The 26,949-nt window shown below is 47.2% G+C and overlaps 6 protein-coding genes across 6 annotated transcripts; 2 read left to right on the top strand and 4 right to left on the bottom strand.

Annotated features, from left to right (window-relative positions):
• Positions 1-5,391: 5,391 nt before the first annotated feature.
• Positions 5,392-6,036, bottom strand: JR316_0006559 (uncharacterized protein; the record flags this gene model as incomplete). The annotated part of the gene is made up of 3 exons (XM_047892305.1): positions 5,392-5,724; positions 5,788-5,942; positions 6,021-6,036. The coding sequence occupies 3 exons, from the start codon at positions 6,034-6,036 to the stop codon at positions 5,392-5,394; spliced, it is 504 nt and encodes a 167-aa protein (XP_047749654.1).
• Positions 6,037-11,226: 5,190 nt separating this feature from the next.
• On the bottom strand, positions 11,227-12,030 carry JR316_0006558 (uncharacterized protein; the record flags this gene model as incomplete). Its single annotated transcript, XM_047892304.1, has 1 exon — positions 11,227-12,030. One exon carries the CDS (start codon positions 12,028-12,030, stop codon positions 11,227-11,229), a length of 804 nt encoding a protein of 267 aa, XP_047749653.1.
• A 1,553-nt stretch (positions 12,031-13,583) lies between these two features.
• JR316_0006557 (SRP-independent targeting protein 3) lies at positions 13,584-15,682 on the bottom strand (the record flags this gene model as incomplete). Its single annotated transcript, XM_047892303.1, has 7 exons — positions 13,584-13,657; positions 14,923-15,118; positions 15,185-15,253; positions 15,306-15,325; positions 15,388-15,424; positions 15,474-15,583; positions 15,634-15,682. 7 exons carry the CDS (start codon positions 15,680-15,682, stop codon positions 13,584-13,586), a joined length of 555 nt encoding a protein of 184 aa, XP_047749652.1.
• Positions 15,683-16,449: 767 nt separating this feature from the next.
• JR316_0006556 (Cytoskeletal signaling protein slm1) lies at positions 16,450-17,808 on the top strand (the record flags this gene model as incomplete). Its single annotated transcript, XM_047892302.1, has 5 exons — positions 16,450-16,680; positions 16,728-16,838; positions 16,926-17,057; positions 17,109-17,248; positions 17,313-17,808. 5 exons carry the CDS (start codon positions 16,450-16,452, stop codon positions 17,806-17,808), a joined length of 1,110 nt encoding a protein of 369 aa, XP_047749651.1.
• A 64-nt stretch (positions 17,809-17,872) lies between these two features.
• On the top strand, positions 17,873-22,053 carry JR316_0006555 (uncharacterized protein; the record flags this gene model as incomplete). The annotated part of the gene is made up of 4 exons (XM_047892301.1): positions 17,873-19,209; positions 19,600-20,107; positions 20,329-20,895; positions 21,001-22,053. The coding sequence occupies 4 exons, from the start codon at positions 17,873-17,875 to the stop codon at positions 22,051-22,053; spliced, it is 3,465 nt and encodes a 1,154-aa protein (XP_047749650.1).
• Positions 22,054-23,362: 1,309 nt separating this feature from the next.
• Positions 23,363-24,736, bottom strand: JR316_0006554 (uncharacterized protein; the record flags this gene model as incomplete). The annotated part of the gene is made up of 1 exon (XM_047892300.1): positions 23,363-24,736. The coding sequence occupies one exon, from the start codon at positions 24,734-24,736 to the stop codon at positions 23,363-23,365; it is 1,374 nt and encodes a 457-aa protein (XP_047749649.1).
• Between the last annotated feature and the right edge of the window lie 2,213 nt (positions 24,737-26,949).

The following is a 26,949-nucleotide window of genomic DNA, read 5'->3' as shown; positions in this document are numbered from 1 at the left end:
TCATCGCGTTGATGTGTAATGTACGGACTGTCGGTGGTGATGTTTTGTTTTTGGGGGTGTTGGCGTTAGTTAGATTGATTGGCTTTCGTATTGCGTGTGTCGTATTAATTTATCAACCCTACCCTATCCAATGCCATCCTCTTTGTTTCTATTTCTTTCCATTTCATTTCATTAGTTCGAATTGACTTCGTTGTTTTAGTCTGAGAGTGACTAACCGGTAAGTAGCGGGATGAGTGAGGAGAGGGAGAGTTAGACGACCGCCCCCTTCCCCCAAACTCAAAAAGAAAAGATACACGGTGAGGACGAGGATCACGGTGATGTAGGTGGAGATGGAGATGGAGATGGAGATGGAGAAGAAGGAGGGCGCAAAGTACAGCGGAGGTTGTCAGCGGCAGATGGAGAATTGAAGCGGCGTCGGGTGTCTGGTGGCGCGGGTGAAGCGGTGAGTCCTTCCTTCCTTCTACTTTACTTTTCATACTGTGAGTGTTAAAACCAACATATTTGCTTGATTATAATGTAGACGTCTCCCCCGCCTATTCTCATACCGGAGCACGTTCACGCTCATGAGCGTCCTGTGGATAATGTCAAAGTCAATGCAACGGCAGCAGAACGCCCGTGTCGCGCGCTTCGTCGAGACCTGTCTCTGAACATGCCGCGTCACGCGCGTAATCGCGCCCCGTCCCTCAAGCTTTCTCCCAACCACCACCACAGTCCCAGCCACGATCAGAACCGCAATCCAAACCACCATCGAGCAGTAGCCGACCGAGTTTGTGAATAGGTATCATGGGAATGTGATGGCTCGCAACTATGAACACCATCCCCACCGTGCCCGCTCTCCCACGAGCAAAGATGCGTGTGCACCGAGTAGACACCTCTCACCTCCTCCTCCTCAATCTGGTTCTTTTGGGGCTGGCAAGGACAATGAAGAGGAAGTGGAAGGGGGGGGAGATGCATGTGAACGGGGCAAATAGAAAAATAAGTGCACGCAAGTGCATGCAAGTGCATGCAAGTGCATGCAAGTGCAATGCAAGTGCAACTCTGCACTTGCATCGCGCGTGACAGTGTGTGAATATGTCACAATTATTTCCTCGGGACAAAGGTGCCGGTGCATGCCGAGTGAGGAGAACATGCCATGTTTTGCTCGTACAACTGAGGTCTGAGGCAAATAAACAATTTTGGCTTCTAGCATGAGTTTTGAATACTACCTCTGTTAGACTATTTATTCTAAAATTTGCTTCAGACAGTTTGTGCGCCATTTTCTGGCACATTTCACTGCCAGGGATGTGTTGTCACGGACTTGTGATCTGTCGTCACAAGAACCAATGAACTCGTTGTAAATACACCTTCTGCCTTGGAGTATGGGAAAATAAAACATAAAACTTATATATTTCGGTCTGTGTGGTATACCCATTCTCCCGAATAGTGTTTTTTACTCTCTCTAGGCACCTTGGGGCGAAATAAATCAAAAATAAGTTTGAATATTCTCTCTACAATGATGAGGTACTACATCAAGCAAAACAATGTCTGCCTGCTAAAACTTCCGCTATTCGGATTAAGAAATCGGGTAACATTAAAAATTATGCTTATAGCTGGGGATTCTGCTCGCAATTATACAATAATTGACTCGTCTCCGATAACCTTCTAATTTATGTCACATTTACGTCACATGCACTTGCTTTACACTGCACTTGCACTGCACTGCACTTGCGTGCACTTGCACTGCACTCGCGTGCACTCACGTGCACTTGCGCGCACTTTCATGCACTCGCACTGCACTTGCATGCACTCGCATTGCACTTGCATTGCACTTGCATTGCACTTGCGTGCACTTGCACTGCACTTGCACACACTTACATTGCACTTGAATGCACTTATGTTTACTTCATAGTACTCGAGTGTCACCGTGCCTATGGAAGGCTTTTTGGGGGTTGACGCTTGACATGTCTAGAATCAGAGACCGTGACAATGACTTAGTTCAATCCCTTCGTCAATTGATAGCTGTCTGAGAACGGAAGAGTTGGATTGGGAATACTTTATCCATAATTTTTACAGCAGATATACTATCAAAGGTAAGTATATACTATTATTTGATATTTTTCACGGCAGTTGACTGATGATATTCATTCATGTAACACTGGCAGACAACTTTATTATAAAGTGGAAAAGGGTGGCCCTTCACGGAGGTCTCACTCTACTTATTAAGACGATACATGGCTTTTCTATCATTCCTACCAACCCAAACTCTGTCAAAATTATAAGACCCACCGAGCCTAGTAGGAGAGAAGAGAAACCTTAGGCCACGGCCTATCCCTGAAAATAGGACTGCAGCGAAGGCAGTGAAGTCAAAAACAAAGAAATAATATTCAATCTCCTAGGTACAACATTGATTAGCTATGTAAATATCATGTATATCAAGTATATGACACTGTGTACTATAACGGACTGTGCATTTGCGTTTTTTTTATGTTTGCACTTGCGCGCGCACTGCACTGCACTTGAGCACAGCCACCGTGCACTCGCATGCACTCGCAATGCACTTGCACTGCACTGCAGCACAGCCACCGTGCACTTGCATTTGCACGTTTTGCACTTGCGCACTTGCGCTGCACTTATTTTTTCCTATGCCCATGTGAACGACGGTACCAAGACACCATTGTGACAATCACCAGGCACAGAACAAGACAATATACTGGCCTCCTCTAGGACTATTATTGTTCAAAGATGATCTATTACGCAGTATGCAAGGACTTCAAATTGACAACCAGCGGTGGTGAGAGAAAACTATGTAGATATTACTGGGACTAGGCTGAATGGTTAGGGAAAAGCAGGGTGAATTGAAAGTCCGAGGTGCTTGGATATCTCAAGGGTTTGTTGCTTTATGTTCAGAAAATGCCGGTAAGATAATTGTTTTGTCACAAAATAGGACGATTGGTGCGATATAAAATGAATTTTTTATTGAATTTTGCAAGTATGACAATTTGACGCAGTGGTTTAACGTGCACCATGGGCACACGACAGAAAAAACTGTATTGGTCTGAGTCAGAGTTGGCTTCTAACACGCATACCACACCACGTAGCTCACACTGACTCCCTCGCATCCACCTCTACTTCCACAAAAACTACCCTTCAGCTTGTGACTCCCACATCATCTTATTTGTCCGCCTCGAAGAACTCATCAGAAGAATGTTCTATAATCTAGCCAGCCAATTTGTTTCTCTTGCCTGTCGTCGAGGCCTGAGGACAAGATTGTTACGTTGAGTGGCAACTTCACGGAAAGCTCCGACCGTAGCGCCTTTCTAGGTCTGACAGACCTGAGAAATGTCAGTGGGAATTGACGGTATCGTAAGTGTTTAGGCATTGTATTCTCCGGGAATATTGAGTTACGCGGCCCCGACAAAGGTAAATCAACATCGAGGCTCGATTAAACCTCCATACAGCAACTGAATTAGTTATCTTGGTGTTTCTCCGTATTCTCATTGGGTACGTATGTGAGAATGCAAGTACTGAGAACGAGTAGGAGTTTCAATTCCGCAGCTTGCGTTGACAAAAGTTAACACAGGCGAATATAAGTCGATACTTGACATTTTTTGGACCGCGATAGGTAGTATATGAAATCGATGGCGGTCCGAATAATATGGACAAAAATAAGCAAGGCATTTTATGACATGGGGATTAAATTTAACTGCGGTACACCCGCCAGCCAGACTCCTTGGGAAAATTGCGCCTGATAATTGCACGGTATGTTATCAATTATTATTAAATTAGTTCTTGTGAGCGGTACCAATTAACTAACGAACATGGTGCTTTAAATTACCGTGGCACAGCACAAGATAATATACTAACCTTCTCTAGTATTATTAAAGTTTAAAGATGATCTATTACGTCGCATGTAAGGTCTTCAGATTAACAACTAGCACCGGTGAGAGACAACTATGTAGATTTTATTGGGACTAGGCTGAATGGTTAGGGGAACGCAGGATGTATTGAAAGTCCGAGGTGCTTGGATATCTCAACGGTTTCTTGTTATATGTTCAGAAAATGCCAGTAAGATAATTGTTTTGTCACAAATAAGACGATTGGTGCGATATAAAAAGAATTTTTTATTGAATTTTGCAAGTATGACAATTTGACGCAGTGGTTTAACGTGCACCATGGGCACACGACAGAAAAAACTGTATTGGTCTAAGTCAAGTAATGAGCCAATAGCAATGACACATTGTTGGTGACGTCTTACCTCTGAACCCAGTGGTAGAGCTATGTATATCTATCCCAAGATACTCAGACAAATCTGAAGGTAACCAATGTATCAGGAATCGAATTTAAACAACCAGTATGGCTGTCCGTTTGCACATTTAATACCAATCATTAATCTTTTTGTCCCATACTTAGAAGTCTTGGACTAAGTCTTCCGATAAGTATATCTTATGGTGTCCGAAGATAGAAAAATGGCTTCCAATCATAAAGATCCCATATCCACACATTTGTATATTGTAACCTTAGGTACAACTTTGAGTACCATACATATAGTTTTGGAGCCCACATATATATATTAGAATCCCTTACATAGAAAACTCATGCCCTTTCATACATTTTTTGCTCCCCCACATATATCTACTGGTTCCGGCAATCTTAGATTTTACCTGTCGTCGTCCCGAAGATATACAGGCGATTTTCGGCATTTTTTTATGCCGAGGCAAGCTTGCCTTCGTGCGAATTCGGCAAATATCGGCAATCAGCCAGACGAATCACAGCACATTGCTGTTTTTTCACCTTGACACTGGCAGAGTAAGCACTGACAAAGTTTCAAATACTAACCGATTGTGAATGCTACAATGTAAGCTGAATACAGCATTATTTCGTGTCTTTTCTGAGCCAAGCGCTGTGATGACAGCTAGTAGCGGATGTGTTAAGCTTGGTTAAGGTTAAATACACCTGAAAATGAGGTTATAGGTAGTCAACCTATTCAGTGTCAGCTATACGCACAGGTTTGGTGTTTTTTTTGTCAATCGTGAAATTTTGAATCCATATTGTGAACTTAAAACACTCGCCTAGCTGCTCCACGAGTAGCTATCCACCCCAAAGCGGGGTACCAACATAATTCCCACACGGATTCGGCAGTGACGGCACGCACGATGGTCATCTCAACTACTGTATATCTTCGGAAAAAATGTTAGATATATGGGGAGGTGGTTTCAAAGTATGGTATAAGATTTCCTATGTAGGGGATAGATGCATATATGTCCGTACCTTTCATTAAAGCTGAAGGTCCTGTAAATACAATGATTGGGATGATTTCCTCTATCTTCGGAAGCTAGTTCTCTGTGATTGGGACACCAATATATATAATCGGCATTGTGTAAAAATGTCCTTTATATGTATGGGACAAAAAGATTAATGATTGGTATTAAATGTGCAAACGGACAGCCATAAACCAGTCCAGGTAAAATATACGTACGGGAGTGGGACAATCCGGACATCTTTCTTGGTGTAGTGCTTTCCTAGGATATTAACATCAATATCAATGGCAAGCCATTTCTTCCCGTTATATGGTATCAGGTGAAGCGTAAGTAATCCGGAGATTAATTTGCTGGAACCAATCTTCAGGGTAATTCCATCGTTTAGGTTCCCTTTGATGCTTCCCAATTTTACCTCTGGGAAAATTGGAACTTTGATGGAGACTGTAAAATCGCAGGTGCCATTTTGAAAATTGATGGTGCCGCGTAACTTTGAAGCATTTCACAAACACAATCAGCGGAGAGAGCAGAGAAACAGTGTGTAATTGCATACCTTGAGGATAGCGGGTCCAATCGGTATATCAGTATTGAGCTCCCACAGTTCCACGTTCTGTGGATCTAATGCGGGGGGGCCAAAGAGGGAGAATGCATGATATTCGTCAGTGACAGCAAGGTGGCTATCAATCCACTTGTGAATTGGATGATCGTCTAGAGAAAATAATATCCAGATATGTATCAGATGCATGGATAGAAACGCGAAAGACACCATAAGATGTTGCTACATACCGGGGATGGAAGACATGATTTACTCAGGAGACACGGTCTGAATTGGTGAAACAGGTATGTTTCTTGGGGTGTAATCTAGAAATTTCACCACTATTTATCCAAAATTTGGGCTCTGCAATTGACATGATGTCCACTCGTATACAGGGGAGCGATGGATGAGTGCTGACAGGAGCCAAACAGTAACTCATGTCGATAAAGCTGTTATTGCCACGATCCAGGACATTGTTTGTAACCGGGGAGTTTTCATTTGCGTAATGGATGGAACCTCTCTGGGAAGTCATGTATTGTTTAGCGTATATTTCCGCTTCCCATGTCAGACAACTCACTGCTTTCCTGGAAGCCTTGTTTATCATTCAAATACAGGTGTTTGTAGCCGGAGATTTTTCTTGCATCTTGCATGTAACTTCTAAAAACTCATGTCAATAAAGCTGTTATTGCCACGATTCAGGAAATTGTTTGTAACCGGGGAGTTTTCATTTGCGTTTCGCAGAGATGCAAAAGAGAAATCCCCGGTTACAAACACCTATATTCCTATGGCTGTCCGTTTGCACATTTAATACCAATATATAAACTTTTTGTTCCATACATAGAAATCTTAGAAGTAAGGCTCCCATAAGTATTTTCTCTTATTTCCGCAGATAGAGAAGAGGTTTCCGAACATATAGATCCAGAGTCCATACATTTACAGGTTGCATCCTCAGATACAACTTTGAGTACCATACATATAGTTTTGGTGCCCACATATACAAAGCACAATCTTTTAGAGAGTTCAAACATGCCCTTTAATACATATTTTTGCTTCCTTGCATATGTCTGCAGGTTCCCCGTATGGGTGATTTGACCTTTCTTTTGCCTTTCTTCCTCCCGAAGATATATAGTTGTTTTTCGGCATGTGTCTATGCCGTGCTTGCCTGGACATCGTGAGACTTCGGCAAATCTCGGCAAATGAGGAGACAAATAACAGTACATGCCTGTTCCTGTCGACACACACTAATTGAGCAATGAAAAAGATTCACATATCTAATAGAAGTGGGTATCTGCATGTATTAACCCTAATTACAAAGATATCATGTCTCTATAGCTTTTGACGAGTGTTTTGGCCACCCGTAGTCGCCGTGCTAAGGCTTAAAAAGGCCTGAAGTTAAGATTGCAGGTATAACTCTGCAATAAATTTGCCTTTATAGCCTATACACACATTTAAACTGGTAAAGAGTGTAAATTAATACTCCTAAAGAGTTTTTTGACCTTGCAACGGCCGTCCTACATCCTTCACAAGTAGCAATTCCACTGCAAAGCCGGACGAAAGCTGAGTTCCCACGCTTGTACGGCAAGGACGGCACGCATGATAGTCATCTTGACAACTCTATATCTTCGGACAAAAGTTGCGGTATTATGCGGAGAGGGTCACAGAGTGTGGTGCTAAGTTTTTGATGTACGGTTTACATACTTCTATGTGTGTACCTTCCATTCAAACTGGAGGGCATGCAAAAATAATAACCAGGATGGTTTCCTCTATGTTTGCAAACCATCTGTCTATAACCGGGACACCAAAGTATGTATTTGGAATTATATTCAATTATGACTTATATGTATGGGACAAGAAGTTTATATATTGGTATTAAATGTGCAAACGGACAGCCATACTAACGTTTTTTTCACATCGACACGAGCACTGACAAAGTTTGTCAGACAATTCATAGCTTTCCTCAGAGATTTGTTTGAATCCCTCGAATACAAGTGTTTGTAACCGGGAATTCGTATGGCTAGCCGTCCGCTGTTTGTCCCCCGTTTTGGGGTGGGTAACTACTCGTGAAGCAGCTTAGCGAATGTTTAAGCTTATCATATACATTAAAGATTAAAGATTGACAATGAAACACCCTTCCTGTGCGTATATCTGACACAGAATGGATTGACTACCTATAACCTCAACTTCAGACATATATAATCTTAACACACCTGCTACTAGCATAGCTCTTGTCTCGGACAAGACACGCATTAATGCTGTATTTAGCTTACAATATGGCTTTCACAAGCGGTTAGTATTTCAAACTTTGTCAGTGCTCGTGTCGATGTGAAAAAAACGTTGTCTGGTGGAATATAGGTGTTTGTAACCGGGGATTTCTCTTTTGCATCTCTGCGAAACGCAAATGAAAACTCCCCGGTTACAAACAATTTCCTGAATCGTGGCAATAACAGCTTTATTGACATGAGTTTTTAGAAGTTACATGCAAGATGCAAGAAAAATCTCCGGCTACAAACACCTGTATTTGAATGATAAACAAGGCTTCCAGGAAAGCAGTGAGTTGTCTGACATGGGAAGCGGAAATATACGCTAAACAATACATGACTTCCCAGAGAGGTTCCATCCATTACGCAAATGAAAACTCCCCGGTTACAAACAATGTCCTGGATCGTGGCAATAACAGCTTTATCGACATGAGTTACTGTTTGGCTCCTGTCAGCACTCATCCATCGCTCCCCTGTATACGAGTGGACATCATGTCAATTGCAGAGCCCAAATTTTGGATAAATAGTGGTGAAATTTCTAGATTACACCCCAAGAAACATACCTGTTTCACCAATTCAGACCGTGTCTCCTGAGTAAATCATGTCTTCCATCCCCGGTATGTAGCAACATCTTATGGTGTCTTTCGCGTTTCTATCCATGCATCTGATACATATCTGGATATTATTTTCTCTAGACGATCATCCAATTCACAAGTGGATTGATAGCCACCTTGCTGTCACTGACGAATATCATGCATTCTCCCTCTTTGGCCCCCCCGCATTAGATCCACAGAACGTGGAACTGTGGGAGCTCAATACTGATATACCGATTGGACCCGCTATCCTCAAGGTATGCAATTACACACTGTTTCTCTGCTTCAAAGTTACGCGGCACCATCAATTTTCAAAATGGCACCTGCGATTTTACAGTCTCCATCAAAGTTCCAATTTTCCCAGAGGTAAAATTGGGAAGCATCAAAGGGAACCTAAACGACGGAATTACCCTGAAGATTGGTTCCAGCAAATTAATCTCCGGATTACTTACGCTTCACCTGATACCATATAACGGGAAGAAATGGCTTGCCATTGATATTGATGTTAATATCCTAGGAAAGCACTACACCAAGAAAGATGTCCGGATTGTCCCACTCCCGTACGTATATTTTACCTGGACTGGTTGTTTAAATTCGATTCCTGATACATTGGTTACCTTCAGATTTGTCTGAGTATCTTGGGATAGATATACATAGCTCTACCACTGGGTTCAGAGGTAAGACGTCACCAACAATGTGTCATTGCTATTGGCTCATTACTTGACTTAGACCAATACAGTTTTTTCTGTCGTGTGCCCATGGTGCACGTTAAACCACTGCGTCAAATTGTCATACTTACAAAATTCCATAAAAAATTCTTTTTATATCGCACCAATCGTCCTATTTGTGACAAAACAATTATCTTACTGGCATTTTCTGGACATATAACAAAAAACCGTTGAGATATCCAAGCAATTCATCCTGCGTTCCCCTAACCATTCAGCCTAGTCCCAATAACATCTACATAGTTGTCTCTCACCGGAGCTAGTTGTCAATCTGGACCTCACATGTGACGTAATAGATCATCTTTAAACTTTAATAATCCTAGAGAAGGCCGGTATATTATCTTGTGCTGTGCCTGGTAATTGTCACAATGACCTACGGTGATTTAAAGCACCACGTTAGTTAGTCTAATTTGATAATAATTGATAATATACCATGCAATTATCTGGCAGGCGGAATTTTCCCAAGGAATCTGGCTGGCGGATCTAATCATCTACCGCAATCAAATTTAATCCCCATGTCATAAAATGCCTTGTCCATATTATTCGGACCGCCATCGATTTCATATACTACCTATCGCGGTCCAAAAAAATGTCAAGTGTCGACTTTTACTCGGCTATGTTAGCTTCTGTCAACGCAAGCTGCGGAATTGAAACTCCTACTCGTTCTCAGTACTTGCATTCTCACATACGTACTCAATGGAAATACAGGGAAACACCAAGATAACTAATTCAGTTGCTGTATGGAGGTTTAATCGAGCCTCGATGTCGATTTACCTTTATCGGGATCGCGTAACTCAATATTACCGGAGAATACAATGCCTAAACACTTACGATACCGTCAATTCCCACTGTCATTGCTCAGGTCTGTCAGACCTAGAAAGGCGCTACGGTCGGAGCTTTCCGTGAAGTTGCCAGTCAACGTAACGATCTTGTCCTCTGAGCTCGACGACAGGCAAGAGAAACAAATTGGCCGGTTAGATTATGGAACATTCTTCTGATGAGTTCTTTTAGGCACGTAAACACAGAGTTCCTACAGATTCTTATAGAAGTTTGGTCTACACACGTACGTGCACAATAGCAGCATCTACAAGCGCATGGGTATGGAGACATGAGGCGGACAAATAAAATGATGTGGGAATCTCAAGCTGAAGGGTAGTTTTTGTGGAAGTGGAGGTGGATGCGAGGGAGTCAGTGTAAGCTACGTGGTGTGGTATGTGTGTTAGAAGCCAGCTCATATGTGTCTGATTCTAGATGAATGGATCTGGTACGCCTGTTGAGAGTGACATCTATTGCAACGCCTAAGTACATACAAAGTAGCATAGTTCACTGTGGAGGACAGAAGTCATTCAATCTCCGCTTGAAATCTTTGATGGATTCAGAGATCAAGGCCTCGGGCTTGTCGAAACCTTTCACCCTTCTGACAGCACCAAAGCACCAATTCAATCGAGGTGGAGCACTGCCTATTGTACCTTCCCATCGAACATTCAAACAACAATAAATTATCAGATAGATACACACACAAAACGGTACAAAAAACACACTAAGAATATACATACAAATACAACAAATTAATCGTCCAGGCGAGCATACAGCGAGACGAGATAAGGTAATGAATAAAGTTAATGAACGGTCCAACACGGTCCGTTGAGTAAAGTAAACCACAAACAAGTCCGAAGATGAGAAAGCGTACATCCAGACTCCAGACTCCAGAGACAGATTAAGACGGATCGAGAATGAAAAGTCGATTAAACGATATGAATACAATCTGGAACCAGAACCATTGACAAGATACTACACGGTATCCGCATCAGCACGCGTACGTCCACATCACCATTTGCTCATGAAAACGAAAGCTCAGCTCACCTCGGGATAAATTACAATTTACGCAGCGACCTTGCCCTGCGGTGTCTTTGCACCACTTCCACCGGTCCCAGTGGTACCTTTGATAGCGTTCCCAACGCTCTGCGCGATCCCGCCCATCCATCCCACCCCGCCTCCTCCTCCACCACCACTACCCTTTTTCTCCTTCTCTTTATCCTTCTCTTTGGACTCGGGTGCGGGTGACGGCGTAGCTACAGACGCAGGCGCCTGGTCCGCCGCAGATGCAGTAGGAGCAGGAGCAGAAGCAGAAGCAGAAGCACCTTTCCCGCCCTTCCCCTTCTTACTCTTCTTCTTCTTCTTCCCCCCTCCTCCGGAAGCAGCACCAGCACCAGCACCGCCAGCAGAGACATCAGCGCCCACAGGCCCCGTCCCCGTACCCCTAAGCGGCTCTCTCCCCGCGCCGGCACTCAAAACCGTTCCACCCGCGCCTGCACCCTCGCTAGCAGTCGAATGGTCTGGCTCTTCACGCAGCTTCGCTTTCTCCGGGTCCTCCTCTCCCTCACCCTCTTCGTCGTCCCTGTCTTCTTCCGAGTGCGTGTGGGAGTGCGTCTCACCACCCCCCTCCCCCTCATCTTCATTCTCCTCGTCAGGCCCAAAAGACCCACGTTGAGGCGGAGGAGGAGATCGATGCCGACTCGGTGCGGGTGCGCGCGCGTCTTTGCTTGTGCCTGTGCCGGTGAGAGCGCTGGAGTCAGTCGAGACGACGCGCCGCGCGGGGAGTTTAGTTGGTTTTGACGCTGAGGCCGGTTTGGATGTAGATGTGGATGTGGATGTGGGCGCGGGGACGGTGGGGATGGGGTTCATTACTGCGAACCATCCCATGCCCATGCCCATGCCCATGATACCTATCCCGAAGTTCGAACTCGGTCGGATACTGCGCGATGTGTGTTTGGTTCTGATAGTGGCTGGGACTGTGGTGGTGGTTGGGAGTAAGCTTCAGAGACGGGCGCGATTCAGAAGCGGCGGTGTTTTGAGAGATGGGGCGCGACGCGGGCTGCGAAGCTCGCGGGCGTTCTGTCTTACATTGGCATTGGCATTATCTACACTGCAGCACGCTGATGAGCGTGAACGTGCTCCAGCATGCGAATAGGCGGTAGCGGCGGGTACATCAAACTAGCAAGCAAAGATGTTAGTACTTAGTACTTAGTACTTAGTTTTCAACCAGTGTTGTGCGGGTACGTCCAGTGGGTACCAGGTACGCACCCAGTACCCAGTACCCAGTACCCAGTGGGTACTGTACCCGCTACCTAAAAAGGTATGGGTACGTACCCAGTACCCAGTGGGTACTGTACCCGCTACCTAAAAAGGCATGGGTACGTACCCAGTGAGCAATCCCAGGCATTTGATGAGTGATTGTTACAGTACCGTGAGAATATTGACTTCACCGCAGAAAAACCGCAGAAAAACACCATCGCTGAGGTTAACAGTGACGATGCGTGGGTCCTGTCACACTCAACTGGATGATATATATATTTACCGCAATGTATGCGAGCCAGGGTACGGTTTCCACCAGCAGCTCAGCGCTCAGGTTCAGCTGACTCGGAATCAGATTCATCTCCATCGGGTTGGATTTGGATCAACCTCGGTCTCGGTCAACTTTCAACGTTTTCAACACTCGAGTACGGAAAGTATGAAAAGTATGAAAGGTATGAAAAGTAAAGAAGTTGAAGGAAGGATTCAAGTACCCTGCGCCAGCAGACCGCCTTACGCCGCTTCAACTCTCCATCTGCCGCTGCCGCTGACTTGACCTCCTTTGTACCTTCCTCCCTCCTTCTTCTCCAACACCAACACCAACATCAACACCAATATCAACATCGACACCAACACTGTCACCGTAACCCGTAACCCGTAACCCGTAACCCTCACCATCATAGAAACGAATATAATAGGATAGGATAGGATAGGATAGGATATGATATGATATGATGGGAAAGGATAGGATAGATAAATTACACCCTCTAACACAACACAAACACAACACACGAAAATTTAACAAACTCCCAACTCAACACCACAACACCACCAGAGACAGTCCAGTCCATACAATTAACAATACCACAATACCACTATGCGATGTGATGTGCTGCAATAGATACATACATACATATGGTGCGTATACGAGCTGTGCTGTGCTGTGCTGACGTACACATCCCACTGGCAAGTCCCGATCCAACTCCAACACGGAACGCACCCCTACCCACTACACCTCCGCCTCCGCCCACGGTCAACTACACCCAACGACTCAACCCAACGACTCAACGACTCAACCCAACGAACAAGATCCAACCCCTCCACCCCTCTACCCTCTACCCCTCCAATTACCTAACCAAATCATCTAATATAACCTAATTAATAACTTAATCATCCTTCTTCCCAATACGTTTCTCCGCTTCTGCGATTGCAGCTGCGTCCGTCTGAGGGCCTGATGCGGCTGTTTGGTGGGTTTCGGTATTTTATGCGTTGTTTTATTGTGTGTGTTAGGGTGCGTGGGGTTGGTGGATGTGTGCATGCATGCGTGCGCGTGTGATGAACGGCGAGTGGCGAGTGGCGAGTGGTAAGAGAGGGAGAGGGAAGAGGAGGGTTGGGATAAGGAGGGATGGCATGGGATGTGAGAGGGAAGAGGAGGAAAGGGTTGTCAGAGAGAAGAGCCAAGGGAGAGGGAAAGAGCCAAGGAAGAGGACGAGAGGAGTCAGCGTTCGTTCGGTCATCAGAGATCGGAGAGAAATCGAAAATAGATTGGAAAAAAATGAAAAGAACGAGAAAGATATGCAAGATATGCAACGATGGAATCAAAAATGCACAGGAATCGAGAGAGGAGGGAGAGGAAGGAGCCACACCCCGCGCTCCAAGCACCCACAACCTAACACACCACACCACACCAAGCCTCGGATATTTGCCCGCGAGCCGCGAGTGCGAGTGCGTCTAGGCAATCCCCAATCCCCAATCGACTCCGTCCTGAATCGCGATACGCAATACGCGAGGCGACGCGACGCGACGCGTTGTGAGGCAATGTGATGAGATGTGGGGACGCGAAGTGCGATATGATACCCTGTCCCACGCCCACGCCCACGCCCGCACACATACACGCATATACTGCGTCCCACGTCCCGCTTCCCGCTTCCCACGGCGTGTACGTACGCCGTACGCCGTGCCTGTGCCTTGCCGCAATACGGATGCGGCACGACACGACGCGGCACAACGAGAGTGGCTTTCGGGTACCACGAGCGCTAGCGCACGCGATGGGAGTCGGGTACTCGGGGATTGTAGGATTGTAGGATTGGACCTGGGTTGTACGCGGGATTGGACTCGGGATTGGACTCGGGATACGGGTTGGAAGTGTGTGTGTGTGTGTGTGTGTGTGTGGTGGGTGTGGAAGTGCGGGCGCAGGCGCGGAGGGGAGCAGGGTGGATGGAAGGGGAAGAGCGGGGTGGGTGAAGAAGGAAGAAGAGGTTGAGGAAGAAAGAAAGGGGGGAGGGAGAAAGAAGATGCGAGAGCTTCCTTGGGTGAAATTTTTGCATAGGGGCGTTTGTGGAAACGTGGGGTGGACAACGTTGCAACAATACGACGCAGTGTTGAATGTGTAAAAAGAGAGGATAAAGGGTACCATAAAATGCCCAAACCCTCAAAAAAACCCCGAAAAAAACAAAAACCAAAAAAAAAAAAGATACACAAAACAAAAAGAAACGAAGCACCCACCTCCAAACATAGACGCAACCTTGAAAGGCCTCTTCAACTCATCCTTAGCCTCGGCACCAAAAAGGTGGATCTTGACAGGTTTGGCGTCGTAGAGGTTCTTGATGCCCATGAGACCCTGCACGAAGAGGGGCTGGGTGAAGTGGAAGTAGAAGTGCATTACGGCCATCATGGCGAGGGACATGTATGTTGAGCGGAGCTGGGTGCGAGGGGGTAGGGGTGAGTTTGGTTGGGAGGGGGAGGGGGGGGGGGGGGGGGGACGTACGAGTTTGGAGGTTTCGGAGAGGTCGTAGTCGCGCACGGTGGTGGTGACTAGCTGCGGGGCATCTTGCGACTGTGCCACGTCATCGTCAGAATGTACCGAGTTAAAGACAAGTAGTACATACCATTGGGTTGGCGGGCTCGACTATCACAACACAACCATGAGCACAAACACAGAAAAAAGTCAAGAAAAAAAAGTGGGCGTACCGTATTTGAGAACTGTCTGGTCGTTCTTTTTCTTGATCTGCAAGCAATGTTGGTTAAGGGTGTTGAGAGGTGAATGGGGAACGTACGACGGCGGAGATGTAGTAGTATACGCCGAGAACGACGAGCTGGGATGCGACGTATCCAATCCGCACATAGTTCAGCGTCTCGGGGTCATCAAACGGGATTTTACGGGCGACTGTAGAATCCATCAACACATTTCCCATGTTCACGAGAGAAAAAACATACGCTGCATGGCTCCGAGGGAGATGACGAGGTTCTGGACGCCGGCGCTCATAGTTGTGTGTGCTGTTGAGGTTTTCGCTGGCGTTTTCTCCGGCACCAATTAAGATTGGGCTCATCAGGAACCAGCACTCTTATGTAATCAATGGGCTTGGCGCCAAGAGCGGCCAAAATCCAGCTCGAAAAAAAAAATCAAAAGTTATGTTGACAGAAAATGTTTTCAGACAAAAAGTTTTTAAAAAAAAATTTCATAAATGTGCATATACATTTCTTACTGCTAGCCTTTATGCCCACAATAATAGAAATAGACCTCAGAGGTCAAATTGTATTTTCTGCAAGTCCATAATGAGTCTGAGAGGTATTACTTAGGCGTGACTTTCTGTCACGTGTAGTCACGTGCTCCATTATATAAGCGGCCAAAAGAACATTGTCAAATTTTCGAAAATCTCCTAAACTCGAGAAAACACCATTTCTGACGTGTTAGAGTAAAAAAAAGGGAAAAAAATTAAAATCTTTATAACTTCTTGAGATCAAAATTTTTTGGAAAAAAAAAAACCACAGATGTGTTCAAAAAAGCATAATCTACATATCTGTGGTTCAAAAATGTAGAATAGTGTGAGTGCAGAAGGGCTGAAAAGGTTCGGAGGTAAGCCAACTTTTGCTTACCTAAGGGGGTGCTGGTTCCTGATGAGCCCAATCTTAAGACGGTATGAAACGCCTTCTTTCGTTCTAAACCAACTTGCAACTCGCTTTCTCCTTCCTCCTCCTCCCACCACCACCATCTCATCTCATCTCATCTCATCTCAAATCATAACATCCACCATGAACAACCTAGACGGCCCACAAAACGGCACCCACATCGAACCCCGCGCATCCTCCCTCTCGCGCTCCGCCTCGCGCGCCAGCGCCCGGAGCCGCACCAGCTCCCTCTCCCGCACCCAAAGTCTCATCAAGAAGAACATCGAGCTTCAAGATCTGCGCCCTGCGGATGTACTCATCGAGCGCTTCGTAGCGTGGAAGGCGATCGTCAAGCAGCTTACTGCGTATTTCGAAGTGCGTTCGTTTGTTTTGGGTGATTGGTATTCTCTAATATGACATAGGGCATTGCGGATATCGAGAATAACACCGCGCGCGAGCTCACCAAGCTCGCAGGCGTCATCCAAGTGCCCTTCCGCGCAGGCAACCAGTTCCTCGGCGGGGGTGGTTTACAAGTGAGACTTTTCTCTCTTTCTCCTCTCCATTTTTCACCACCATCTCAATTCCATGTTAATTTTAATGGTATGCTAACCGAAACAAAGGACGTGTACTACGACATCCGCGACAAGACCCGCGTCATCGCGGACCACCACGCCGATCTGGGCCGTACCATCGACTCGAGCATCGTCCAACATCTCCAAAAGCTGCGCGCGGAGATCAAAGCTCATATCAAGGTGCGTCCTCATCCTACGTTTCGTGTGGTACCATATTGATGTCAAGTACAGAATGTCCAGAACGACACGGGCAAGCTCGCAGCTGGCGTTGCGCGCGAGCGCGAGCTTTCGACGAAGCTCGTTGGCGAGCTCGCTAATTCCATCTCGACGTTCAAAAACACGCCAATGAACATCCACGCCAAGAACGATCCGTACGTCTCCCCTTTATCCACTAACAACCAACAACCCTTAACCCTTACCCTCTCCTCGCCCCAGATACATCGCAAACCAACTCGTCTCCCGCCAACTATCCCGCCAACTCCTCGAAGAAAACCTCCTCCAAAAATCCCTCATAATCACCCAACAAAATTCCGCGCACTTTGAAGAAGGCATCGTCAAATCCCTCCAATCCGCATGGGCGACGTACGACGAGTGGCAATCGCGCGCAGCCTCTTCCACCCAAACTCAACTGCGCTCCCTATCCACAGCCATGGGCGCTCTGGCCCCGGATAGAGAGTGGATTAGTTTTGCGGCTAGGAGCGACCATTTGTTGGATCCGGAGACGCCGCTGAGGGATATGGAAGTGCTCAAGTGGCCGATGAAAGACGAGCCGTGTGTCGCACCCGTCCACACGGGGCATCTCGAGCGCAAGAAGCGGTTTACGAGAGCGTATCAGGAGGCGTATTTTGTGCTTACGCCCGCGGGGAGCCTCTTCCACCCAAACTCAACTGCGCTCCCTATCCACAGCCATGGGCGCTCTGGCCCCGGATAGAGAGTGGATTAGTTTTGCGGCTAGGAGCGACCATTTGTTGGATCCGGAGACGCCGCTGAGGGATATGGAAGTGCTCAAGTGGCCGATGAAAGACGAGCCGTGTGTCGCACCCGTCCACACGGGGCATCTCGAGCGCAAGAAGCGGTTTACGAGAGCGTATCAGGAGGCGTATTTTGTGCTTACGCCCGCGGGGTTTTTGCATGAGTTTGCGTCTAGCGATGTGAGCGCTTCCGGGAGGGGCGCGGGTGTTGGAGGGGTTGGAACTGGCGCTGGGGCAGGTGGGAGAGGGGGGTTGACGCCCACGTTCAGCCTTTTCCTCCCGAGCTGTACATTGGGCCCTCCATCCTCGCCACGCGCACGCGCGCACAAGTTCTTAATTGAAGGCCGAAAAGACGGCCTAGGCACATCGCGCGCGAAATCGGGCTCTCTCAAGTCCCTTCTCTCCTCCTCCTCTTCCACATCATCCGATGCCAAGGCATGGAGTTTTAGAGCGCGGAGTAGGGATGATATGATGGAGTGGTGGAATGATATTAGGTTGTTGTGTGCGCGGTATCTTGTGGCGAGCGAGAGTATGGAATCAGGGGCACTTGGGGTTGGGGGGAGGAGGGGCGGGCCGGTTGAGGAGGCTGTGAGGAGTGTGGGGTATGTTAGCGATGAGGTTTATGAGGAGGATGAGGAGGGGGTTAGTGATGAGGAGGAGGAGGAGGGGGTGGATGGTGAGGTTGGGGTTGGGGTTGGGGTGGATGGGGAGAGGGTGGGAATTGAAGGGGGAAGGGAGAGGGAGAGAGGGAGGTATAGACGCGTTGAAGTACATGATCGACAGGTGGATATGCCGGCGCCTGTGCATGTGCAATATGAGGGGCATGTGAAGGGAGGGGGAGGGGGAGGGGGAGCAGGGGGAGGAGGAGGAACAGGGGGAGCAGGGGAGGGTGTGGATGTGGATGCGCTTGGACCTGTGCTTTCCCAGTCTCAATCTCAATCTCAATCTCAGACTCGAGGTCGGGACCGGGGCCGGGCACGTCAGGCTCAGGGTCGTGAGGCGGATGAGGATGGGGATGAAGAGGGGGGAAGTTCGGTCGAAGAAGAAGAAGACGCCGACGACGAACTTCAACACCGCTACGCACCCGGTCCTGTACCCGTTTCACCGATGGGACGTCCATCTTCTACGAGTGTAGGGTTCGGTAAAGCTTACGAAGCCGCTCACGAGAGAGCGCAGGGTGAGGAGGGAGATGGGGAGGAAGGGGAGGGAGAGGGAGAGGGTGCGCCGCCTGTTTATACGCATCCTACGGGGGACACGTTGGTCGCTGGGGCGGGGAGTTTGAAGGGTTATGAGAAGGGAGGGTATGGAGGGAACGGGGGGAATGGGGAGAGGGGTGGGATGGAGGGGTATGAGAAGGGGGGGTATGATGTGAGAGTTTGAGATTCCTTTCTGCTTTTTTCATTTGGTGTGGTCTTTCTTTTTCTTGCTTTCACCTTCTCGTTTCTCGTTTGCGTTTGCGTTTTTCGTTTGCGTTTCTCGTTTCTATGCTTGTTTCCGTTCATCGTTTCTCGTTTCATGATTTCTCGATCTTGACGTTCTGATCCCAATCCCCACCATTTCTAACGTTTCTCGTTTCACATTTCTAACTGCACCGACTCTTGATTAATGATTTCTCATTCTCGTTTGCTCGATTGATTGATTTGATTGTACTTTTAATCCCTAATCCCTCATTTTAATCCTTGACTTTGACTTTGACTTTGATATGTTTGGTATTTTTAATGGACGTGGACATTGGACTTTGGAATGGACAGTGGACATTTGGACGATTTTTACTTTCTACTTTCTATTTTATTCTATTCTATTCATTTGCGCTTTGCGCTTTGCGATCCAATTTTCTCCCTTGGCTCCTCGTCTCCTCCTGCTTTCCTGCTTTCCCTCCCTCCATCCTTTTTTGCATCCATCCCAATCAAAATTGCGTCATCGTCATCGTCATCGTCATTCTCTACCGCTCCTCCGTCTTGGTCTTTTTTGTGTTGGGTGATGCGATGCGATGCGATGTGGTGGGCGGGTGTGGTGGGCGGTTGGGGTGGGAGGGTGAGGTGGGGTTGGTTGAGGTTGGTGTGGAGCGGGGGATTGGTGAGGAGAAGCGGGGGACTGGTGAAGAGCGGGGGATTGGTGAAGAACGGGGGAGAGCGAGAGTTGGACGAGCGCTCAGTAGGAGGGGAGGGGGAGGAAATGAATGGGCAGAGAGACACTTCAAAAGAAAAAGATACATTCGAAATTCGAATTCGATTCTCAGAAATATGTCTATTATCCATCGTCTTTTCGTGCGCTCTTCCTTCTTTTATCTTGTCTTTTTCTTTGTCTTTTTTTCGGCTTGTGTAATATTTTCTTTTTCCTTTTTTCGTTTTTCGATTGTTGGTTTTTGCGTTTTTGGTTTTTGGCTTTTGGTTTTCTCCTCATGTGAATTTTACGTGTCTATAGAAGCGTGTCTAATACATTTCCTTTCCCACTCCCCATTTCCCATTGTCGTTTTGTAGGTGAACCAGCGCGAAAAGTATCCCGCGCAAGCAAACGAGCTACATAACCCCAACGCAAACGTGAACACAAACGCGCTCTATAAATCAAACGCGCTCAATAACGCAAACGAAAACGCGAACGCGAACGCGAACGCGAACGCGAACGCGAACATAAACATAAACGAGCAGGATGTGGATGAGAATATAAAGTACAGACAACCCCTCTTCGCACACGCCGCGCCAGAGTACGTCGTGCCCCCGCGCGACGCGGACGAGGTTAGGAGTTTGCACGCGAGTGTGAATGGGATTGTTGTGGGGGGCGTTGAAGGGTATGATACGGGGTATGTGCGTGGTGTTGACGGTGGAGGAGGTGGTGGTGTGGATAGAGATGGAGGTAGAGATGAGCCGGCGCATGGTGATGATGGTGAGGGTGAGGGGTACGGTGACAGCGATGGCGCTGGTACTGGTGTTGGTGTCGGTACTGGTGTTGGAGATGGTGGAGAAGGAGGGAGGAAGGTACAAAGAAGGTTAAGTCAGCGCCAGATGGAGAAGCGGCGTGAGGTGTCTGGGTCCGGTGCGGGTGAAGCGGTGAGTACTGAGTACTTCAGTACTCCTTTTCACTTTTCACTTTTCATGCTTTGGTTTGAATGAGAGATGATAACTGGCACTGATTTTTTTCTGACCTTGATGTAGACGCCGCCGCCGCCTATTAGGATGCCGGAGCACGTCCACCCAACCGCAAACGCAAACGCAAGCGGTAATGGTAATGGTAATGCAGGAGAACGCCAGCGAACTTCGCAGCCCGCGTCGCGCGCTTCGTCGCGCCCCGTCTCTGAAGACGCCTTGTCGCGCCCCGTCTCTGGAGCTTACTCCCAACCGCAATCCCAACCACAACCGCAACCGCAATCCCAGCCACCATCGCGCAGCAGCCGACCAAGTTCAGGGATAGGTATAGGTATAATGGGCATGGGATGGCTCGCAGCTATGAACCCCATCCCCTCCGTCCCCGCGTCAGAGCCAACTAAACCCCCCGCGCGGCGCGTCGTCTCGACTGACTCCAGCGCTCTCCCAGGCACAAGCAAAGACAAAGACGCGCGCGCGCCGAGTCGGCATCGATCGCCTCCTCCGCCTCAGCGTGGGTCTTTGGGGCCTGATGAGGACAATGAAAATGAAGATGAGGTAGAAAGGGGGGGTGGGGGTGGGGAGACGCATGTGGACGACACGCACACGCATACGCAGTCCGAGGAGGAAGAGGATGACCCGGAGAAAGCGAAGCTGCGTGAAGAGCCGGACCATTCGACTGCTAGCGAGGGCGCTGGTGCGGGAGGTACGGTTTTGAGTGCCGGCGCGGGGGGTGAGCCGATGCGGGGGACGGGGACGGGGCCTGTGGGCGGTGATGTCTCTGCTGGCGGTGCTGGTGCTGCTGCTGCTGCTGGGGGAGGTGGGAAGAAGAAGAAGAAGAGTAAGAAGGGGAAGGGCGGGAAAGGTGCTTCTGCTCCTGCTCCTACTACATCTGCATCAGCGGCGGACCAGGCGCCTGCGTCTGCAGCTACTCCGTCACCCGCACCCGACTCGAAAGAGAAAGAGAGGGAGAAAGAGAAAGAGAAAAAGGGTAGCGGTGGAGGAGGAGGAGGCGGGGTAGGATGGATGGGTGGGATCGCACAGAGTGTTGGGAACGTTATCAAAGGTACCACTGGGACCGGTGGAAGTGGTACCAAGACCCCGCAGGGAAAGGTCGCTGCGTAAATCGTAATTTATCCTGAGGGTGAGCATTCGTTTTCGTTTTCATGAGCAAGTGGTGGTGTGGACGTACGCGTGCTGATGTGGTTTGTGTAGTATCTTGTCAATGGTTCTGGTTCTGGTTCCATATTTGTATTCGTTCATATCGTTTAATCGCCTTCTCGAAAGTTATAATTCTCGTTCCGTGTTAATGTTAATCTTATCTCGTCTCTGGAATCTGGAGTCTGGAGTCTGGATGTACGCTTTCTCATCTTCGGACTTGTGTATGGTTTCTTTTACACAACAAACCATTCATTACCTTATCTCGTCACGCTGCATGTTCGCCTGGACGATTAATTTGTTGTATCTCTATTTCTACTTCTATTTGTACTCTTAGTATGTTCGCTGTAGCATTTTGTATTTGTATCATCTATATGATATTTAATTGTCATTCGAATCTTCGATGGAGAGATCCAACTCGTTCTTCTAACCAACTCGCGTGTACACACGCCGCTTATTGTCGTAATTCAATTGGTTCGGTGTAATAAGGGAATGTCATATCTTGACCATGACCGAGAGGCCCAGTTAGCAGATAACAAGCAGACATGCCGCAGCAGCACGACATTGCTAAAGCCAATGTCAGTGGCATTGGATGACAGTGCGCGGTCCCGAATTGTACTGTTTTGTATTTATGGACACGAGAAATAATGGTATAAAGCCAGTTCAGCCTCCCAGAACTACCGTTAGCAATTTGCTCATCTTCTGAAGTCTCTTCCTAAATTGAATCCAACTTGAAGCTCAACGACTACGATGAAGTCAATCCAATCTCTCTTGAGTCTCGGCGTCATCACAGTCATGATGGTCTCAATCTCACTTGTTGAGCCAGCTTTGGCTGCTCCTGGACCGAGTCCTACGAACGGTCCCATTGGTATGTTCAGGCTTCTTGACATACCGGATCCTACAAAGGTCTACTTGACGCTGATAAAACGTTTGATTGCTTTTTTTTTCGTAGAGGATGTGCACATCATTTGTAAAATGGCTCCGTGTCCTTCTAATACGGTGACACCGATATAATGATGAAACTGGTTCGTTGCGTTTTTTAATGGCTGTTGTTGGTGTGTTGGATGATGCTAATTGTGGAATAAATAGTAGAGGAATAGGATGGAAGAAGATTTTTCTTTCATGCATCATAGATACAAACCCACATCGTCACTCTCTAAACATCTATTTCTCGTTGAGATACTTGATAAATTGATGATAAAACACCTCTTTTTTATTAATCAATTTTGAGAGTGTGATACACCCAGACGTTGAAGCAAATTACAGTATCATCAATTTACTCCCAAGTTAACCCAACGAACCCTCTATTCCTAAGAAGATGCACCAACACAGCATTATCGCCCACAAACCCCTTCCTCACCCATCTCCAGCGCCCATCTTCTACATCCTTGCGTTCCTCGTCGGTTGATGGAATGGACGGTTCGATATCAGGAGCCGCAACCGTTTTGAGTTTATCATTATTGAGGAATTCCACAGGCGCGAGGCCGAGCAGCTCTTTCACGGGGATAACAGCCAGCTGCCCGTCTCCGTGTATAACAGTTATACTATCGCCTTTCGGAGTGACATCGCAGCATACCCCTGCCATCTCCTCCCAATGTACATTACCACACGGTCTCTCAGGTCCACCTAGTATATGAGACGCACGGATATCCCCTGTCGCAGGATCCAGAGCGATGATGGATAAATGGGACTTTGCACCTAGAAGTGTGCCATCCTCGTCTTTAAGAGAGGTGATAGCGTTCCCTAGGGAGAGTACCACGTCAAACTCGGAGATATACCGCAGCTTACACGTATCGCACGGCAGTGATGTAGACCATCTGAGTTCAAGAGTGTCTACGTCGAGACATCGGATGGCAGTGACTGGATTTGTTCCGGAGCTTTCGAATGGGAATTCGTTATGTGCTAGAATTACCGCGTTGTGGGTGGGGAGGTATACATGTCCAGAGAGGCTGCTTTGCATATCGGCGTTGGGGGATGGAAGTTCCTCTGTTAAGAAATCGAACGTAATATGTTTTTGTCGGGCGGTATTGGTGTTTGAGGTGAAGCGGATCACGTCGATGCAGCTCGGGAATGAACGCTTGGTTGCGTTGACTGTGATGATTTCGTTGTTTGTCGTGACGAGTGCGGATGGTGGGAAGTATTTCCCCGGCAACGCGTCGCTTTCGAAGCTTGGGCATCCTTGAGGAGGAAGGAGAGTTTCTGATAATACCAGTTTTCCCTCTGTCGACAATGTGTAAATCTCTACAAACCCACTCCCATCGCTGGCGCCTTTATTTCTCCAAACAGCAATATTTCCCTGATTTACACAGAGAAACTTGGAGTTTCCGTCAGATCCTGAGGAATCGAGGGGGCCAAGTGTCATCCGGTCGACTAGTACGCCGTCGGGAATTTTATGAATGAGTATTTCGCTAAGTGCGTGGTTCTCCGTAGCGGTGGTTAGACTGAGAAGATAATCATTGGGTAACAAGTGGTGAGCCTTCGGATCGGCCATAGGTTCTTCAAGGGTAGCATAGAGCGAATTATCATTTGAAGACCAGACGTAGACTTCGCCTGTTTCGTCGCTTTCATGTGTGAAGAGATACGGATGGACATAATGCGTAGGCTCAGAGTCGTGCTGGATGAAAGTGGCTGAAATGGCGTTTATAGACATTTGTGAAGGATCTGGGGTATTGTCGGTGTTGTCTGTGCTGGTTGATGTTGTAGCAGATGCTGTCTGGCTTTGTCTTTTTCTACCGTCCTTTTTAAGATTAGCTGTAGGCTGTGCATCTTCCAAATTGATTCATCATTGATCTCGGTATCTCTTTCAAGTTCGAATTTGTTCCCGGACTGCTTTTCCTGCCAACTCTGGCGTGTAAGCACCATAAGCATGCTGACGCTCAAGTGACTATGCAAACCACAAGGGATATCGTATGTAGCACTCAGGGCTGTTATATAGAAATCAACATTAGAACCAACAACACAGTCGAGGTTTGGTGTTTCTTCGGGAGCCCCTGCGCTATTTTCCAGCGCATGAAAATGATCATCAAAGATAAATTTAGAACTGACACTGAGCGGCCCCTTGGAACCTCCCAGGCCAAAGATACATGTCTTAGTTGCTGCTCATGATGGAAGCAAACCATCTCACAGAAAGTTATTTTTGCCGGTTCGGTGGGTTGCTTCTTCCTTTGAAAGAGTCTTTTGATTGCAACGCGATGTGAGAACAACGCTATGGAGCGATGATATCGGAGTCCTCATTCTTTTTAAGCAGGTGATGGGCAAACTTGATTCCCCATCGCAGGTTCGATACTACCCACCTCACAAGAACTAGGTTCTCGCTGGCCGATAACTCTTATAATGAAATCGTCAATCGTTATTACGCTCTTTCTAGTTGCATCGATTACGAATGCCTTGTACATCCCAGCATCTGCAGATGCTTCCATGTAAGAACTTCATAGTAGCCTATATCTCTTCACTGTTTCAATTGATGGCTAATATTTGCCGTTAAAAGGGAGCGTCGTGAGGCTCAATTATGCGGTACAATTGAATATTTCTCTGTCAATGAGACAACACTGATACTTGTTAATCTCTGTAGCCCAGACGAATCAATGTAACAACCTTTTCCGTCGAGTGAAAGGTCCAAAGCCGGGTCCTTCTAAACGTCCTGTTGTGGTAATAAGCTTCCCAAATTTCTTTAATAATCTTCATTGACGACCTGCTTAGCCCACTCCAGCCGAGAGGCGTAAAGCCGCCAATGACAAGTTTCAAGCTATGAAGAACCATGTTCTGCACGGAAAAGACGCAAACAACAAGGATGAGCCAGCCGACAAAGGACGTCACACCATCACCGCGTATTGCAAAGCCAACCCTGGAGCAACAGGGCAGTGCAGTACCGAGACTCACCTGTGCCATGTTCCCTCTGTAAGCATTCAATTCATAAAAATGTACCTGCATGAGATCGTCATTGACAAGGTAAACAAAATGATATCAGGCGAATAAATCACTCTGGGACGATCGCGCTGGAAAACATACTCATGCGGACATCGAGAACCACTGTACAGACGCCATTCTCAACCACTCCAAGAATCCGTCGAACAACAGAGGCCACGTGGTTCAGACAGCGGCTGGCCACCATATATGCATAAAGTATACGTCTGGGGAGAATAATGGCGGTACCGGAACATGCTACCATGCCGGGGTAAATGTTGTCCAAGGTGGCCTCCCAGGCGACACTTGCGATCATACTGGGAATACAGCTACCAACAAAGAACATAGGGCGGACTTCAGGTGCTCGGATATTCATTAGGTTCAAGTAGAAAGTATTAGTCGTATTACACGGTCAAGGTCAATGCTCCAAGATGCGCATAATGATCTGGAAAGTGATATACATAGAACAAAATATCGTCGGATTGGCCCACGAATATAAACCAATCGCGTATTTGTTGGCTTCCTACTAGAAAGCTTGGTTTTGACACTTCACCACAAATTTTGTATCTTGAGAATGTTGAAAATAGATTGTATGAATAAGTGACAAGTGAATGGAGGCATGGATGAGAACCGTCAGTCCCTCCTGTGCCCAGGTGCAGCTTGATAATTACCAGAAGCATAGCTACTGTATAAACTCATTTTTAGGCCACGGAAAGCTCTCCTAAGGGCTTGTCCGCAATTTTGCTGATTTTAGCTCTCAAATCCGCGAGATTTTGGGCCTCAAATCCGGACAGACCTCCTCAGGGGTACTTCCAAATATGGAATTTTTTCTCCCCTATCAGTCAACACGATAAAATTATGGCAAAAAGTATAACATTTGGGCATATTTGATGAATTTTGTATGATCTTCTCTCCATTTAAACTAAATTTAGTATGTAAAAATATTCTTTGACCCTGGAA

This window comes from Psilocybe cubensis, chromosome 5 (assembly GCF_017499595.1).
Source record: "Psilocybe cubensis strain MGC-MH-2018 chromosome 5, whole genome shotgun sequence".
Taxonomy (NCBI): Eukaryota; Fungi; Basidiomycota; class Agaricomycetes; order Agaricales; family Agrocybaceae; genus Psilocybe; species Psilocybe cubensis.
Note: the sequence above shows the minus strand (reverse complement) of the source record. Positions and strands in the feature narration are given on the sequence as shown.